The sequence below is a fragment of the Pseudopipra pipra genome, chromosome 7 (genome assembly GCF_036250125.1).
Source record: "Pseudopipra pipra isolate bDixPip1 chromosome 7, bDixPip1.hap1, whole genome shotgun sequence".
Classification (NCBI taxonomy): domain Eukaryota; kingdom Metazoa; phylum Chordata; class Aves; order Passeriformes; family Pipridae; genus Pseudopipra; species Pseudopipra pipra.
Genome location: NC_087555.1, coordinates 4,895,256 through 4,914,753, shown reverse-complemented (window position 1 = coordinate 4,914,753; position 19,498 = coordinate 4,895,256). Strand labels below are relative to the sequence as shown.

General features: G+C 43.8%; 1 protein-coding gene across 2 annotated transcripts; it reads right to left on the bottom strand.

The window, feature by feature from the left end:
* Positions 1–942: 942 nt before the first annotated feature.
* Positions 943–19,009, bottom strand: FRZB (frizzled related protein). Of its 2 annotated transcripts, none has more exons than XM_064660340.1 (6): positions 18,291–19,009; positions 9,748–9,795; positions 5,999–6,067; positions 3,917–4,121; positions 3,623–3,686; positions 943–1,623 (listed from the first exon to the last, which is right to left on the bottom strand). In XM_064660340.1, exons 1-6 carry the CDS (start codon positions 18,742–18,744, stop codon positions 1,513–1,515), a joined length of 951 nt encoding a protein of 316 aa, XP_064516410.1. In that variant the 5' UTR covers positions 18,745–19,009; the 3' UTR covers positions 943–1,512. The 2 variants fall into 2 exon arrangements, with proteins under 2 accessions (XP_064516410.1, XP_064516409.1); XM_064660339.1 differs by having other exon boundaries at positions 5,999–6,064; positions 18,291–18,986.
* Between the last annotated feature and the right edge of the window lie 489 nt (positions 19,010–19,498).

The window sequence follows — 19,498 nt, the reverse complement described above, 5'->3', positions numbered from 1 at the left end:
TAGAGATCAGTCGAAGGTTGGACTTGATGATCTCAGAGGTCTTTTCCAACCTAGGATTAATATCCTGCTTCCAGTTTACAGAGCCAATCTTTCCCCTAAATTACTCCTTTATTTTTAATTAAAAATAAAAGCCTGAGTGTTGCAGTAAACTGTTCTATGTTGCAACTTGCTTGGTATCCAGTCCGATGGAAAACTTGTCCCGAGACCTCTGATCATTAAGTGAAATCTTAAACCAGCATTATTATAAATATTCCCCAATATTTCTGTGCTTACTTATCATCATCATATTTCAAATCACCTATTTTCAACACTATTTTCTTACTGAAAGGCAGCCCTAATCCACTAAAGACAGACAATACTGACAGCTAGAAAACAACAGCCATTTGCACTTTCAGCTCCCCTCTGCAGACTACAGCAAAGAAGACTGTTCTTTGATTTACCCCATTTTAGTTTCTTTTGATCATGGGAGAATAGGAAAACAGAAGATAATTTCAAATATGTTGGCACTATCTGCAAAGAATTCTATTAAAGCACAAAAAAGATTTTTTTTTTGCTTTTTATATTTTCAAGGGCAATACAAAAATTATGATGTTGGTTCCAAAGTCAGGTAAGATCTGTGTTGGCAACTACAATTCTTTTATAGGACATATGTTACTGAGTATTGAACACTTGTTTATGTAGGCATGGATTTAAGAATAACACCACAAAATCAAACTGATAAAGTGCAGACCTGTGCTGAGAACCAGGCCTGGTAACTCTGTCTACTCCTACAGCTGAGAAAACAGAAGGAGGAAAAAACTGCCATTATAAGAGAAGAAGCATATTATAAATTATAGTTACAGAACTAGACCACCTTTCCTGCAAGGTCCAGAGCACTGGAAAACCCAGGTCCCCTGTGTACATGCACACCGTGTTTGTTGCAGGAAATATTTTAAGTTAGACTTTGGCTTACACAGTGGTTTATTTATAAGAAAACTTAACAAAGCTGTACTGATCAAAACAGTTCTCTTAACACAGTTTGTTTATATATTTCAGAATTATGTTTCAGAATAAAAAATTATGCCCTTAAAACCAGATAACAACCTACCCCCAACACAGTAAGTTTCAGCAAACAGTGATCAAGAAAGAGTGAATGGGGGAAGCCAGTGTGAGTCACGACTTGAGCGATGGTCTTTGCAAGATCTCATTCCTTGCATCAGAATTTTCTCCCTAAGAAGGATTTAGGAGATAAAAAGGTAAATGTAACATGTCCTTGTCTTTCTCCATCTCATAAGGGCAGTTTTCTACAGTCCTTAGTAACAGAAAAAAAAATATTTCCAGAGCTCTCACATATCCAAAAAAAAAAAAAAAAGGCAGAAAACAAGAGGGAGAATAAAAACTAATATAAGCTAAAACATTATTTTGTAGTAAACAATAGAATATAACGTGCAATAGTGCAATTTCTCCTTTGCTGCTCCAACAGTGAAGTCTTGGAAGATAGTCCCCTGCGTGTCACCGCACAGCATCCCACATCTAACTGCGTGTTTGCCGGGCACTGCTGGCTCTGCCGGGCTTTGGAGCAGAGTCGCTGTGTCTGGGCTCTGCTTTCCCCTTCCCAAGGTGGCGGAGTTTCTGATCCCAGCGCTGCAGGTTAAACAGCAAAGACATTACAAGAGAGATTACAGAAGAAATAGGTCATATGTAAAAGAAACACGTGCTCACAAACAGCAGCAAAAGGAGAAAAGCTGCTGCTGCTGTTTCCATCACATCGCCCTGCGTTGGGCTCAGGGGTGGAATGCGAGGTTATCGGGAAAAGTCACTTCAAACAGGGAAACCATTTCCTGGCTTTCTTGTAGCCTCTGTGAATGAAGGGGTTATACAAGGCATAATGGCTTCAGCACAAAGGGGACTTACCTTTGAAATAATAAAATTTAAATAAAGCTACTGGTGCACAGTCTTTGGAGGAAGCAGGATGACAAAGCAATCAAGTGATTTTTGTTAATTATTAAAAATTATTATTTATTTTTACTTTTGCAGGTAATAGCAACCACAGTAAAAAAAAAAAAAAAAGTAAAAAGGCATAATAAATATAGTTGGTGCAACTGGTGATAGTCTTGGAAAAGGAGATGATAATGAGAAATGAGTGGAGATGTGGCAGGGTCCTTAGCGGCCCCAGGCTGGGCACGAGAGCAGAGGCAGCAGGTCACAAACAACAAGGAAATAAGTGAGAAAATAAGTGAGTTCCCAAAAAATTGTTCCAAACAAATGATGCTCCCACCCAAGAACTGGAACTGAGGATAAGTCAGGCCACAGTGGTAACAAGGTATTTTCTCTGTGGCACTGGATTTCATAGGGTTCTGCCAAATCAAACAACAACTTGGAATTAGACCCTCATATCTTTTCCCTCCTGTAATCTCCATGAATGCGACAAATGGCACAGAAAATCTTGCATTTATAATCACAACAGTATTTTCCTGCCAGTGACCATTACACTGTTGAAGAAAGTGCTGAGTGGGAGAGAAGACTGGTTTGCACAGACAACCATTATGGCAAATCAATGGCTGAGAAACTGTGGCAAAATAAGAAAATTCTCTGTAAAGTGACATTCCTATGACATCAAAATCACTGATACTTTGCAGCTCATCAAAACATAAAGGCAACCCTTCCACAACTTGGAAGTCATTAGAAAACGTGTAAATTAGAAAACAACAGAATGTATTTGCATATAGAGTTAGGGTTCTTCAGCCTGGAGAAGGCTCCATAGACACCTCAGAGCACCTTCCAGTACCTAAAGGGGCTACAAGAGAATTGGAAAGTGACTTTTGACAAGAGTTTGTAGTGACAGGACAAGAGGGAATGGCTTCACACTCATGGAGAACAGGTTTGGATTAGGTATGAGGAAGAAATTCTTCCCTGTGAGGGTGGTGAGGCCCTGGCACAGGTTGCCCAGAGACACTGTGGCTGTCCCATCCCTGGAAGTGTTCAAGGCCCGGTTGGATGGAGCTCTGCGCAACCTGGGCTAGTGGAAGGTGTCCCTGTCCATGACAGGGCAAGGAAACAAGATAATCTTTAGGGCCCCTTCCAACCCAAACCACTCTAGGATTTGATGATACTTCACTTGCATTTGAGCTCATTGCTTCCATGACTTCCCTGTCATCTACCTCCCTCAGCTAAGCCAGGAAGGTGAACTTAAATTAATTGCTAATCCACACAATTTGGTAAGGGAACTATATTTAAAGAACATTAAATCTGGAAAGTATAATCCTGCCTTAGTCTGGAAAACATTTGTAAAGCCCTCTCATTTTTTCTTTAACTAGTATCACCCCAATTAAGCAGGCATGTGCTGTGGAACACACAGCTTGCCTATGGAGTTAAAACACTCCTACTGTTCCTTCCCTTTTTTGAGACAGAGGTTTTGATTGCTGCTGAACTAGGGGGCTCTGGGGTAATTCAATGTATCCCTTTAGTTTATTCATCATGCATTTCTACGTAATACAGCAAATAACACAGCAAGTTGATCTTTGACATATGGTATTAATTAACCGGAGGCAGCACCTGTATTTTCTTCCTTAAGTTTGAAAAGATTAGGTAGATGTTTCATGGCACCTGTGACATTCTGACTTTTGGTGAGGTGTTTTCTTACCTTCACTTTTTTACCGAGACGATCCTTCCACTTCTCAGCTATGGAGCCTTCCACTAAGAGTAACCTACACAACAGAGACAACCAGTTACTCCACCAACGGGCTGTACCACCTGACACAAGCAAGACTAAGAGCTCTGTGCCCGCAGAGAGCCTTGCTCCCCCCCCCAAACACCATGAAATAGATGTTCAGGCAGTCACTACAAGTTTTTCTTTCCTTGTGGCTCCGAAGTTCAGCTTTACAACAGGGGAACAAATAACAACCAACACGCTCCAAGGACAGTGCAGAAGAGTTACCTGGAACGCTCCTCGTCCTCGTAGCCCATAATGATGTACTCTTCATTGGCACTGAGCAATGGGCACAGGCACCCAGAGTTCGTGTGAAGGTTTACAGTGTCCTTTGGGATGTTCACCAGGGAAGATTTCAGGATCTCCTTTACTTCCGCCACCACAGTGACGTCATGACATTTAGTCTTCACCTCCTTCACTTTAGCCCGAATGACTGGGAAAAAGTCACAAAGTGTGTCGTTAGGAGCAGCAGAAAATACAGGTCACTCCCAAACTGTTCCTGGTGACCTCTGGCATTAGTCTTTAGCATGGTCCATTACCAGAAGCTTAGCTGAACTCCAGCAGTGTCCCTGCCCCCATCTCTTCCCTTCATTACTTCACTCTCCACCAGAGGGGTCCAGGAGCTCAGTGTATCTCTTAATGGTATGGTCATGAACAGGAATTATGTACCAGTTGGACTTATGTCCTGTTTAAGCTGGGCTTTGACTTTAGCATCCTTTCTTCTCCTCCCTTGCCACAAAAAATATACTTAATCCATTCTTTGTACACTCTCCTTCTCCCTTGAGCTGTAACTGATCCCTCTTTGACTAACTGTAGTACAGATGACCAAACATAATCTGTCACTCTGAACCTTTCACAAAAGGTGAATGTGCATTAGAACTTCTCATATCACTACTCTGACTGGATGACAGGCCCTTATCTTTTTTATTCTTTCTTTAGTGACCCAGCACCAATCTGCTCTGCTCTTTATGAACTCCAAACACTCCTGATCTTGACCTGATGACCTGACTAATTGTTTCCTCCTTCACCCTTTCTTTTTAAGCTGTACAGGATGAAAGGTTCCTTTTCAAAGGCAAAGCTGTTCATTTCTCTCACGGTGACCAGTGAACTGATACCACACGCAAGTGCAAAGTCAACCCAGAGGTCACGCTCCAGAGAATGCCACATCATTTACAGTACACAAACACTATTTTCCTCTACAAATGGCAGGTTCCTCAGATTCCAAACATCTTCTAACCTACGTGAAAAAGGTAACGTAGAAGAAAGAAACCCATGGATTTACACATCTCCTCTCTTTGCATGTATTGCCCATAACAACCATCGACCAGCAGGTATTGCTGGCACATTAAATACAGTTGCCAAAAAACACTGACTTGTACATTTAATATGCACAATTTACCCCAAATGATTCACTCTTTTAAGATTTCAAAAACAAACCCTTGCTTTAGTTCGGAGTAATTTCAAATGCATTTTGAAACCTCTTCCATTTCAAAAGCTTGAGAAGATGGGCAGCCACGTGCTAGCGACTCTGCCATGTGCGGGCACCTCCAGAGAATAATCACTCTGCAATTTTTTTCCAAACAAATCCACCAGAACAACATAAAACCAACTAGTCACCTAAAAAATAACAACGATGTTTGAATACAGTTATAATTTTTTACCTTTTAACAGCAACTATTTTTAAAAGAAGCTTGCCTGATGTAGTTTTATAAATGTATTATCTTAATAAATATTATGCAATTGATACCATTTAAATAAAGCCTTTAAGTTCACTGACCCTAAGGCTCTTCACATGATTAATGAGAAAAAGGAAGGGCCCAATAGTTCAGTTCCTGTGATATGTATTCACTGGCTTCACCAGCTTAATTTGTTTGAAACACTTTGTATGAAGAAAAGTAACAGCCTGGACCTGTGATATGCCTGAAGACTAGGACAGTCTGGACAAGGGAAGACATAATATGGACATGTGCAAAAGCTGAGTACATCTGAGCTGGAAATCACAGAGGCAGTTCAGACACAGCAGTCCATAATGTCACTTCTGTCACACCACTTTTCACACTAAAAAAGTGCCTGAACCCCAAATATCTGCGCTGACACAGAGATAACTCAACAAAGACCCTCTTGTGCTAACGTATTAAGCTAATCCCCTCCATCCTTCTAATTTGGAAATGTTGCAGGCCACATCTTCCTCCTGTAATAAGTAGCGCTGGATTATCCGTCAGTAATTTGGAACTTAAGCTTTTTTAATGAAAATTTTCCCTTGGCCAGAGCCTTAAAAAAGTTGGGTGCTGGCCATGCAGCTGCTCTTACCGTAGTTGTAGTTGTTGCGTAGGTAGGTCTTCTGGGTAGCTTTTACAGGCTTGCACTTGCAGCGGTCTACTGAAACAGAAGGCTTGGTTTAGAAAGAAAAGAGTATGTGTTCAGTGACAATCTTCCCCCAAACCCCAAACTCACACCTAACAAAAATTTCACTGAATCGACTTGCTTATTACAGTGAAATGCTAAAAGCCACAGGGGCATTCCTGGTCTGTTCTGCTGGGAGAAGCAGAACTGTCCATGAAACCTTAAAAGGTTTCTAGAAGAAAACCTGACATGCTGAAATTTTAAAAAAACCAAGCCCAAACAACACCACAACAACAAAGACACAAGGACTTAGAGGCTGAAGTGACAAAATCACCCATTTTAAGCCAATTCAAGGTTTTATCTAGGTCTCTCCTGTGCTCCCAGGTGCTGCAATTCCATATCTTTGCAATCCTGTTCTCTCTTCTGTACTAGACATAGGGAATGCCCTCCTTTCTGCACCTTTTTTCACACAGGCTGTAACAGAGACACAGCAAGAAAATACAATGACAGGGCATGATTTAGTATTTGATTGAAGACTACCTATCTCAGGTTGGTTTGGCAAACTGGGATACTCTGGCTAGCAGGCATTCAGAGAATCGTAGAATAGTTTGTGTTGGAAGGGACCTTTAAAGGCCAGCTCCTCCTGCAATGAGAAAGGACACCTTCAACTAGATCAGGTTGCTCAGAGCCCTGTCTAACTCACCATAAGGAATTCTGTAAACTGTACACAATCTTATTATGACCCAGAACCCCAGGTTTACTTGAAATGGAGAAATTCTTAGCCCTCGTGGCCCTACGGATGGCCTTCAAAAGACAACACAAACGAGCACTGTCAGAGCAGCATTTCCAGCGGTGCAGCTGCCAGACAGCTGGGAACCATAAGGGAGGCAAAAACGTTTTCATTGGTGCCCAGGGAGTGCTAACGCTGAAGCTGCAGACCCACACGTTCATTAACACCACCGATATTTCATGGCTGCTTGTTCTAAGGCAAATATTGACTTATTTCATGCTAGTGTTTAAGTGGGGTTCAGTGGAGTCATTTCAAACAGCAGGTCCCAGTGTTACACACATGTGGTCATCTATTTTGACATTTGATTTGGCATTTAAATGGAAGTAGGCTTAATGCCGCTTATTTCTATATGCCATCATTCCAAATATCAATGCATATAAGCTAGTGATTCAGTTAAATCCAACATGGAGAACCTGAAAAAGAACTTTTATTTGCTACATAAGATTCCTGCATATTAAAAAAAAAAAAAAAGAGAGAGATGGAATCATACGGTTACAGACTTCTCAAATTATTATTTATTTACTATTGAGAGAATTTTTGTAGTTGAAAATACAAAAAAAAAATCCCACAGGAGAGAGGAAAACATTTCAAAAGAAGAGTATATTGTTTCCTTAAATTCCCAACACATCCTCAGGAATCTATATATGAGTCCTACAGACTTAAGCTTTTGTATGAGACTGTGTTAGAATAACAAAGGCAGAGAAGGGAAGTGATTTTTGGCTTCCTTTCTGCCTCTGAGAGCTCGTGCATACTGTAGGCCAAATTATGGTTCATTTTTAAGCTGCCTTGAAACACAAAATAAAAGATGTGCTCCTGTGGCCCACGCACACACAGGCACCTCAGCACTCAAGTCCAACACTTTAATGCTCTCCTGCTCTACAGTATTTTGCTCTGTGGCACAAGTAGAATAAAATAGACTAAACTACAAGAAAAGAATACACTCCCTCACATTTCCCTCAGTATTGGATTACTGCATTAATTTGAGAATATATTTTATTCGTCTTATTCTAGAAACAAATTATAGACCTGCCCATGTTCTTACTGAAAAATACCTCCTACTCACCCTAGTGGACTCTACAAAATGCTGCAATATTCCTGATTACTATTTAGAGATACAGAAACTAACCCAAAAGTAATTTGCTAAGGTCAGTTATAAAGTCAGTGGTACTGCCAGAAACAACTCCTCTCTCCCAATTCCTGGTACAGTGACTTTCCAAGGAAGCCAAACGTGAGTATTAGAGAACATATATTTCAGACAACAATGTAGTTTTACTGCCAAGAGAGGTAAAAAAAGCTCCCCCCCAAAAAACTCAAGGGGGTTCAGAGGGAAAGTTTTGCCAGAGATAAAAGGTGCCACCATGCACAGCAGCACGTGCAATAAGCTCCAGAAACCACAGAGCTGAGAAAGGGATTTTTTGAAAACACATCAGTTTGCTACTTGCAAAGCAAACAAAAAAATCTCTATTTACAATGGCAAAGTTACAAATTTACTTTAGTGAACATATAAATAAAGCTGTTACAAAGCACAGCCCTTTAGGTGGTCAAACTGTGTTTGTCAGTTCAAAGAGGTGCAGCACATTGAACCAGAAATTGTGTTTGTACAGTGAAAAGAAGTGATAAAAAATATTCCCCTTCCTCTTCATCAGCAATTTTTCTGGGCATCTTCACTCTATTTCTGGATGGAATTTTTTGGAGTCTGATTTTGCTTTAAGTAGTCGAAAAGCACCACAAACAGCAATAATATGACTGAAACATTTCCACTGCAGGAAATGTTTGTGCAGTCACTGTTGAGCATGACATCCACGCTTACTCAGTGCCACACAACTGAAACCAGCTTAAAACTATGAAGATACTAACATTAGTAACAAATATCTTTAACAAGTCTTTCAGACATGGTCCCAGGCTCAAGGCAATTTAAACCAAACTTGTTAAGGGACCTGCTTTTATCACTTTTTCTAATTGTAGCTGGGTTTCTAAAGGACATGAAGTGTTATTTAAGGAACATTTTGCACCTACACAGCTGCTTTCACTATGAAAGGAAATGTACTGTTAATGATCACCTACAGATCAAAGTTTAAAACTGTATTATAAACTGGGCATTATTAATACCTTTCTACATTTTGGCCACAGATTAATGCTGAAGTTATCCAGGTTTATGTAGATATCTAATTTCCTGTTCCACATCCACACTTCGGTGTTTATGTTAATGAACTGAACATCAGTCCACACTACAGCTCATCAACATCCTTCTCCTCTGGAGAAGGAAAGACATGATGGCCAGCTCTAGGTTTCCAAGTGTCATCTTCTTGACAAAGGCCTAAGAGGAAAACTTCTGATAAAACTGTAATAAAATTCAAGGAAACCTACAGTCATCAGCTTCTTTGAGCAAGAAATCCACATTTTTATAATTATTAGATACAAACCTGGGCTTTGCTTCTTTGCATTGCCTATGAGTGGTGGTGACACTCAGGGGGTTTTACTCGGTTCCAGCAAAAACCAAACAGAAATAAAAAGCAACAGGGGACCTGCTGGAATAAAACCAGAAGGTCTCATACTCAACCTCCTCAGGCTAACGGGAGTTTTGCCATTATCTACAAAGAGTGCCGAATTTAATTTGCAAACTTTAAAGTCAGAATGAACCGTTATCTTACTGGTTTTGCCCAAGGAAAAATCAATTTAATGATTATTCTCACTGTTCAAGACAAAACTTGTAATAAAATCAGCACAGCCCTCTTGATTTGAAAGACATTTTGAGGCTGACCAGCCCCAAATGCCACCTGCCCGTGGGATGCAAAAGCACAATCTGCAGGGTTCTTAGTCAAGAAAGAGTATTTTAACATCACTCAGTACTCCTCTTACTTATTAAAATATTGAAAGTATTTGAAAGACTCCAGCTTATGATAAAGTTTTCTAAAAGTTTACTTACCGTTGCCGGTGCCTCTACAGTTGCCGTTATTGGAATCCATAGGGAAATCTGGCATGGATTCATAGAATATGTAAAGAAACATTACTATTTTTAATATTGCATTATTTCATTACACACATGCTACAATGTTTTCTCTTCCTCTAGTATTTATTATATTAAAACTTAATAACTTCATTAATAAACAGATTGTAATGTTCTAGAGGCCAGTCTTGTAAAGTTGATACGATTTTTTTATCTGCATTTCACCTGAATCCAGTACATCATGTTAAATGATAGAGCAGATTAAACATTCCATTTCCACTGGTGCACATACTGGCAGGTTTTAGACGGATTGAAATTTATGGCATAAACTTTGAGCATCTACAAAAAGTACCTGTACTGTTTGCATTTAATTAAACGATGAAGGAGAAATTACTTTTCGTTTGTTTTTTTGGTCACTGAGGAAATCAAACCAACCAACCACAATCATATCGTTGAAGAAAATGCCAAAATAAATGTTTAAGACCTTCCCCTTCCCCCTCAGTTTAAAAACACACTGATTATTTTGAAGGACAGATAAGGAACAGAAGGAAAAAAAGGCACTATGCCCAAAGAACTGCTTTCAGACACATTTGTAAGTGGAATGTCTCCCATATTAGTAAAACACATAATTTCAAACCTATTGTTGATTAAATCACACAATTTAATGGGTTTATACATATACTTAATAATTAAAAAAAAGTTAAAAATAAAAGCAAGAAGAACAAGATTTGGGAGAGAGGCAGGATACTTTCTTACAATGGCACATGAAATGGAAAAACAAACAAGCTTTCAAAGAAAAGGCCTTCCTTTAATTTTGCATGCCCAATCACTTATGCTGTTTTTCCAAGTCTGGAAGCTGGTATCCTACAGACATCAACCTTCTTATAATCTTACATTATCATGGATGCAATGCCACTGCTTTTACAATACAGGACAAATGAACACATGACCACGTAACAAAAGCTCCTCTCTTGCAGCCTGAGCTGGAAGGATTTGGCAGTAAGACAGCCCAGAATGCTGATGATACTCAGTATAGGTGAAGGCTTTAGATGTGTGGGTTAAATGTTAAGGGCTGGGACCATTATTTAATCACAAATTCTGTAAATACATTATTTAAAAGCCTGTTTACAGGAAAAATTATATTACTTAAATAACCTAATTTTGCCATCCTTCTTAAAAAATTTTAAAAATCTCCACCTTAATGCATATTTATACTATTTATAGAAACATGAAACTTGATTTACATAAATGAGCATATGGCTAAACCACAGTCAGGGCAAAAGTAAAACCAAAAACCAACTGATTTCCCCACAAAATAATTAACTTCGAAAAAATAAGACTTCAGGAATAGTTATTCTAACCAACATAAAGAGCAAAGAGTATAGAAAATAGCACAGAAGGATTGAGTAGATGCTCTTCGATATGCAAAATCCTGTTGCTAATAAAAAATCACATCCATTTTCTTCTTTCCAAAGAAAGTTCCAAATTACCACAGGATCTTAGTTTATAGAATAAACCCAACATTTATATGGAGCCTACTTGGTCTTTGCTTATCAGGTATTTCCATGGCTTCTCTGTGTTGCCTTGTAATGAGTCAAATTATACAAGCTGATTCTTACTTACATATTTTATTTTGATTATTCGCCTGGGATACTCTCAAGTGTTAAGAATGCATTTTATGTTGTATCAAGTGCTTTCCTGCAATCCAGAACATGATGAAAGAGGAATTAAAATGAAAATGGCTTTCCTTTTGTAAATAGCCAGCAAAAGGATGACTACATTTCTTCTTTATCTCCTGGGCCAATCCTCTGTTGTCTTGTTCATTTAGTCAAGTTGTAGCTTTAAATCTACAGTTCCTTCTGATGTGGTAAAAGCACAGAGAGCGGGCAGGTCTCTGGTCTGATAATCCTCCCATCTGTTCCTGCTGCAGACAGAAGTCTGAAAAGCCTCCCAGCCACCATCCATGGAGAAGTGGCTCTGCCTCTCCATCACAGAGAAGACAAGAGAAGTATCAGATGAAATGCTTACCATCCTCCATCCATGGAAGGAAAAAGGAGCCCTGAAGTATACTCCCACTCCTAAATCAAGGGCTGATCCAAGTAGTCATGACTTCACGGTGCTTGAGCAAACCAAGTCCAACTCACACTGAAATTACAACTGAAAGTAAACCAGAGCCCAGTAAGGGGTTTGCAGCTTTCCCTGGCCCACAAGGGGTGTGATGCTCGTGGGTACTGGCTGAGGAACTGTCCTTCCGACTCACACCAAGTCAAGGAGGGCTGGCAAACACTCAATATGCCCAATACAAACCCAGTCCTGCAAACAAGCATGGAACTAAACTGCTTTACACCAGATGTTCCCGTCCAGTTGTAGGTACACCACTTATTTTTAACCAAATTACAATACACCACAGCCCCACCCCATTTCCTAATTCTGCACTGCCAGGTCACTCCTAACTGAAGCCAGTTGTTGTGGGTACCCTACAAAGCAGCTGGGTGGAGCAGCAGCAATTTGGATGTTGTGTGCAGAGCAGCTGTTGATAGAAGATGCTCCCATTTCCATGCCTGTGCGAAGGTTGTGGTGCTCTGTACTTGTGGTCAGGGCACAGTGTCCATCAGCGAGCAAAGAGGGGGTAAACAGGCACTGATACCTCACTTCATGGTTCATTTCCTTACTTGGGAGGGCTTGGGCCAGACAAATATTGACCTTGCCTTGATGCTTATCTTCCCTGAGGCACTCCTGTTTATTTAGGGATAAGTGGTTTCTAGTGATGGAGAGCAGCGTGGGCTTGTGGAGGGGACTGGAGACCTCTGCCACTGTATGATGTGTCTCAGGAAAGGCTTCCCATCTCCCTGATCCTTTCCCCAGTCAAGCTCATAATGTTTGGTCCACTCTCACCTACCAAGGAAGTGATGGGAAGAGGGTCTGGGCCAGCCCTGTCACCAGCCACTCACCAGATCTTAGGTGGGTGTGAGCAACCCCGAAATCCCAGCCCCTGACCTCAGCAGCCTGCTAGGCAGAGACCTCCCTCCACCCGGAGATGCACACTGCTGAGACCTTCAGCTGTAATGCAAACAGAGGAAGGAAAAAAAAAGCCATTTAAAAAACCCTAAATCAACTGACTTCCTATTGTTCCACTTCTCTTCAGGGGCAACCCCTCTGCCAAGTTCCGCCTATGTAAAGCAATCTTTCTGAAAAGAGTATCTGTCAGCGATGATTAGCAGGATTGCCAAAGAGGGAATATTATGCAGAGGTCCAATCCAAAAGCTTCCTATTGAATTTTGTTTAAGAGCAGGGGAAAGAATCCAAACTGATCTTTCCAATAAGCCATTTTAATTACTCACTTTCCAGAGGGATGCTATATAAAAAAACCAAACCAAAACACTAACAAGGAGAGCTAAACAAAAGTAACTTGCACAGTAAGTGTACAAAATAACAATGCCCAGACCGCAGATTTGAATGAGAGGTTTCGGAAAGGGAAACAAACTTGGTAATACCTGCTTTTGAGTGAACATCTTACTTACACCACAGTTTAAATAAAGTAAAAAAAAGCAGAGAAACGGCCAAAAGTAACACGATTCTGATTGTCACTGCAATTAAAGAGTATGGCCCAGCTTATTACTGAAGCCACTCCAGGCACCCTGCTCCAAAGAACAAAACCACAGCCAGAGTTGCTGCTTGGGCACTTGCTTCAGATGGAGACATTAACTAATGGAACCCCATTTAGAAACCCTTCCAAAATGCATGAATTCAGACCCTGTCATCTGCTTCAGCTCTCAGTACAGAGGGGATCTTTGCTAAGGTGGTTGCAAAAGCATGCACAGTAAAGCAAAGTGATATGAAAACCAAACCTAGTTAAAATTTAATACAGAGAACTCAAGCTCCAAATCACAGAGCAGACTGCTCCACCTAATAAATCATTCCTCATAACAAATCCCACCAGGTTTTGATGACATTTAAAGGCCAAGGTCTTGACTCAATGCTTAGACAATGGCTTTAGACAATGCAAAATCATTCCAGGGGACTCAGCCTACAAAGGCAGACTGTGGCAAGAGTCTAACGTCATTGGTGGTATCATCATTAACAAGGTTTAAGTTCCCTTATTTACGTCTCCCATCCTCTTTCAGGTTTGAAGGTTGTAATGATTTTCTTCCTTAACTGAGAAATGAGGCTGCTCCCAAGTTTTGAGCAAATGCCTAAACAAATCTCAACTTTAAAACGACAACCTGGGCATGACTGTTCATCCTTGGCAAGGTCTGAAACGCTCCCCCGGCACTGCTGTGCACATCAACCGCTCTAGGTAGAGCTGTGCAAAGACTGGGTCAGAACAAACTCAATGTGGAGCTTGGAAACTGCTGTTTTGGAAATGAAGTCAATAACATCAGAGAAACAAGCAATGGGAAATGGCTCTTTTGCTTGTCTTTTAAGCCTCCAATGCCAGATTCCCACACTGGGTTACTATGAACTCATCTGGCAAGACATGGAAGGCTTGGGCTACATGGAGGAATCAGGGATTCACATAAGATTTAAGAAAATAGGTGTACACCCCTTGAACAATCTATAGTTTTCTTAAATGTTCAAGAGATGATAGTTTTAAGGAATTCAACATTCTCCTCAGACATCTTATGACAGTCACTCAAACTGGTTTGGGTGTCAACTACATGTGGTTGATACCTTGTGATGCCACTTCCCTTTCTCCAACGTCTTACCAACAGGCCAACACGCCCCCAAGCTATTTTCTTATACAAATAAAATATGATGAGATGGACCCGACCGACAGATCTGTCCTTCAGTTCGCACAGTACCCACCACATTGCTCTGGTTTTACAGCCAGTTCCCCCTTCAAAACAGGAATAAACATCACTTGAGACATAAACACTCTGCTAGGCAGTAGCAGCCAAGCACACGCGCCAAAGTGCTCTTCTGAGTCAGCATCCCAACATCAATGATGACCGTGGTCAGGCTGGTCATTTATTACCTGAAAATTAAAGACGGGTCCTGCCTCTGAAATTTTAAGATACAAGACAGCTTTTGTCTATCAGCAGTTCCTGCTGTTTCACAGACCTAAGAAGTCTGACAGGTCCCTGCATAAGGGAGGCAGATAATCTAATAGATGGGAGGAAGAGTCAGCATATGCATGTGGAGACTAAAATGCATGGAGCAGGTGACCAGGACCTCCCACAGATGAAAGACAGCTTGTATCAATGTCTGCGAGCAGAACTGTTTTCATCCCCCAAAAGTGCAGGACAAGGGTGTAGGATAAAGGCCATAGGAGACTTCAGACATTAGCATGCATTAATCTGACATCAGGGGTGTTAATATATTGTCCAGAGGCTTTTTCATCCTCCATCCTGGACGATGATTCCTCCACAAAAAGCCAAAATATTCAGCATCACATCTGCATCCAGAACAACTACACCATGCCCACAGCATCCTTCTGCTTTCTGGCTGTAAAGGAACTCCAGTGTTTCCCAAAGAGAATGAAAAATCAAGAAACATATGCTTCCTATGTGATAATTCTTTGAAGGTGATCTCTGTAACTTGAGGAACCTCAGACCTCCAATTCAGCACTCCCACTCAGGTTTTGGGACCAGCACAAGCCCAGGGAGTGTGCACAGCTATTCCTCTGACCAAGCCCAAAACACGTCAGCTTTCTCAGCCCCTCCATCCAGCTGACCCATGCTGAAGGATGCACAGTCTAATATTGGAAAAAGGAATGAAAATTGGGCTTGTGAACCCTACCCCTGCTCTGACAACAACAAACACCTGACCACATCTTCCTTCAGGTTGCTGCCTTACAGAAGAAATGCCACAAATGTACCAATGCTCACCAGCAACAATGCAGAGACCTCAAGAGGAAAGGAGACAGCAGAATCCTATTACGTCACAGGTAGCAAAAGAATAAAAGCAAAACCAAGATTTCACTTCTGAAGAATAAAAAAATTGGCTTCATGGCTGTTTCATGGGCTTCTACAACAAGAAGTCCATGAAACAATGGATTTATATTTCTGCCTGCTCTATTAGATGTAGTTTGCAGACAGCAGAAGGGGCTAGAATGCTTAGGAGATAAACTAAGAGCAGGTATTCTGCATGCTCCTCATCAGGCAGTTGGTTATTCATGTCTTCTACTTGGCTGCAATCCTTTATTTGGAGAATTGAATTTGGAAGTGTTCACCTTACCTCTTCCTAGAACAGGAATCCTTCGCTCTGCTTTCTAAAGGAGCAGTTTTATTCCCTCAAGAAGGATTCTTTCAGGCTAGTATATAATGCATCAGTTCAAAATTTTCAGCCCAGAAATGAGAATGTCATCAGGTTCTCATTCACTGAAAGAGAGTTTTCATGGATCTGGCCCTGGAATCCCTCAAAGAGGTTATTGTACTGCTGAGGTCCTCAGAAATAGGTAACTCGGGGGCAATTTTAGCCAAGCTTCCTCCCTCCAGATTTCAATGTGATTGCTTTCAAATCGCTGCAGACCTGCCAAGCCTTGCTCATTTTGGAGCCATTTTTAAGGCAGTTTTGAAAGCACCTCAATGCCACAGAGAAAGGTGCTTGGTGTTCAAAACAGTATTTTCCCAAACCACCCCAGCAGCTCTCCGGCCCCCAAAAAGCAGAAGTTGAAGGCAAAAACTGATGGTTGGGTTCGTGGGCTGGGGACGACTGCAAGGGGAGAAAGGATGGAAAGGCAAGAGGGGAGCAATTAGACGGGTTAGAGAGAAATAGTGGTAATGACTGGAGATACCAGGGTATGGCCACTGAGTGGAGATTTCAAGAGGTGGAAAGGGCCAGAGAAATGGAGTCAGAGAAGGAACAGGGTTTGTCTGGCCTGTAAATAAATGGAGCAATGGAGTGAGCAGCTTACCTGGGAAGGCTGAGCTGAGGAGCACAGTCAGGAAACCGAAGCACGATATTTTGTTAGGAGAAGAAAACAGGAATTACAGTGTTTGGCATTACTGGCAGTGGAATACATAAAGCATTTGGTAATGGGACAGAAGCACAGTCAAATACTGTGCTGAGCACAGCATGAAACACCCCGCTTTCATTCCCAGGCCATTCATTACTGGGGGAGGATGGAGAGGTGGGATCCACTGCTCGTCAGTGAACTCCTACAACCTGGCACTACAGCTGCAGGCACGGAAGGAGCTGCTATGTGTGGGGGGGAAGGCAGCACAACGAGCCCTCGGGGTGCATGGGTGCTGCTCTGCCTCAGCCTCTGACCCTCCTGGCTGCTACCCCATCCCAGCACTGCTCTTGCACTCCTCTGATGGAGAGCTCTGGCAGAGCCACCAACACTTTGCTGCAAAGGAAATGTAACCTTGTTCCACCAGCAGCAAATGCTTTCCTGAAGTAAGACAGGAACTGCAGTTACTTCTTAAAGGTCAAAGCTCACTCGTGATAACCTCCCACTGCCTTGCTTTAATTTCCTATTCAATAGCTCCTTGGATTCAGTATTTCTATGGTGCTTGGCTCGCCATGCTGGAGCTGTGCCCTGCCAACTCTTCCCTCCCTAGGGCAGCTGTGACAGGAGCAGGGTCCTTGAGCCACAGCAGGTTTGCAGCACAACGTTGGCCTGAGCAGTCAGCAGTCCTCGCACAACCGTGCAGAGATGCTCCCACCTCCCCAGTACCACTGGACGGCAGCTGGACACTCAGCACCACCCATCCTGTGGGGCCAGAGAGCTCAGCTGCTGAAACGGGATGCAGTGACAAAGTCGAGGGGCTCCAACAGCCCCTCAAAAGCCACGGTGGTCAGGTACCACCAGGACTGCACTGGAGCTGCCTCCAGTGGCAGAGGCAGCCTTTGGTTCGCTTCAGGGATGCTGGGAACAAAACACAGCGGAAGGCTGCACCTTTGCTGTGCTCCTCACCAGGCTGTAACTTTAGAGCCCAGGAACCTGCTGAGGAACCTGTAACCTGTACCTTCAGTGCCAGCCACAGAGACGAGCTTGTTTTCTCCCCTTCAGGTGTGCGTGTGCCACCACTGGCACAGGAAGAGGCCGGGGAGACCATGGCCCCCCAGCTTCTGCTTGGGGCTCCTCTGGGCACAGCTCTTTTCCCCAAAATCTGTGGAGTGGTGGCCTTGTGTGGGAGGGGAGCACCCCACTTTGGGGAGTGAGTGGCTGGAGATAAACAGAGGTGCTGGAGGAGTCGGCAGGCTGGGGGTTGCACCTCTCGGATGGCTCTGCCTTCTCAGCCAGCAACCGCTGCCGATGGAACACCAAAGCGGGGTATGGAAACGTTTCCCATTTATGTGGAACGAGGGCTGTCGTTCCCATACTCCTACGCGATCCCCAGAGCGGCGGCAGGGCTGTCACTTGTCACACACCCCCTGTGCCCAACAGCAAAACTTTTCCAGCAGTTGCTAAAGGCAGAGAAAAGGGAGGAAAAGAGCGGAGGGCAAGCAAAGAGGCTCAGGGAGCAGTCGGACGGCGCGGAAGGGAGGCAGGGCTCCCGGGCTGGCGGGGCTGGGCTGCGCTCCCCGCCCGCCGCCCATTGTCCCCGTGCCGGTGCCGGTCCCCGCGCACTCACCCGCGCCCTCGGCGGTGACGATGGCCTCGGGGGAGATGCAGACGCCGCGGTCGTAGAGCGGCAGCTCGTCGCAGGCCAGGCTGTCGGGCCAGGTGTGGCTGTACCGCACCAGGACGGGCTCGCAGCCGGCGCGGGCGCGCTCGCAGACGGACTTGCAGGGCTTGATGGGCTCGTGCTGGAAGTCGATGGTGCAGATGGGCGCGTACATGGCGCAGAGGAAGAAGAGGAGGTCGGGGCTGCAGTTGGTGCCCAGCAGCCCCTCGAACTGCTCCATGGCCAGCACGGCGTTGGCCTGCGTGCTGTGGTGCAGGTGGTTCGGCATCTTGGTCATGTTCCAGGGCAGCGGCTTACACAGCGGGATGCGCACGGGCTCGCAGGCCGCCCCCCGCCCCGCCGGCGCCCGCCCCAGCACCAGCAGCCCGGCCAGGGCCAACACCGGCAGCCTCCGCCACATGCTGCCCGCCCCGACGGTGACCGAGGGGCCGAGCGGGCACAGCGAGCGCGGGGGCAGCTCCGCCCGCCCCGGCCCGGCCCCTCCGCGCTGCCCCCGCCGGGCGCACACGGGGTCCCGCCTCTCCGCCCCGCAGCCCGGCCCCGAACAAAGGAGAGCCCCGGGCAGGGGAGGGACGGCTCTGCTGGCTGAGAAGAACGCGAGAGAAGTTCGCCCCGTCCTCTCGGGAGGGCGAGCGCTCGAATTCTCCCCGAAGTAGAAACCTCGCTGTGAACGCGGACGCGATTCCAGACCAACGGCTCGGAGCTTCGTTCACGTGGTTTTTTTTTTTTTAAATACCTGGTTTTTCACACACTGTGCCGGGTGCGGCGCTGAAGCAGGAGGTGCACACAAAGAGCACGTCACCTAGAAATAGTGATGGGTGCCCAGTTTTAGAGGAGAGCCTGTAATAATGTTGAGAGGCTTAAAAAAAGAGGGAGATTGGGCTGGGCAGCTGGGGGGGGCTTGCTTTTCGGAAGGTTAAAAAAAAAAGAAAGGCCAGATATAGTTTAAGCTTGAAGACCAGTGGCACAACAAAGGGGGTCCCGACTTGATCTGAAAGAAAGAGCCTTGATATAATCATCGAATGTTTTGAGTTGGAAGGGACCTTAAAGATCACGTAGTTCCAAGCCCCTGCAATGGGCAGAGACACCGTCTACTAGACCAGGTTGCACAGAGAAAACGAGCTGACATTTATTAACTGAATAAATCCTTTCTA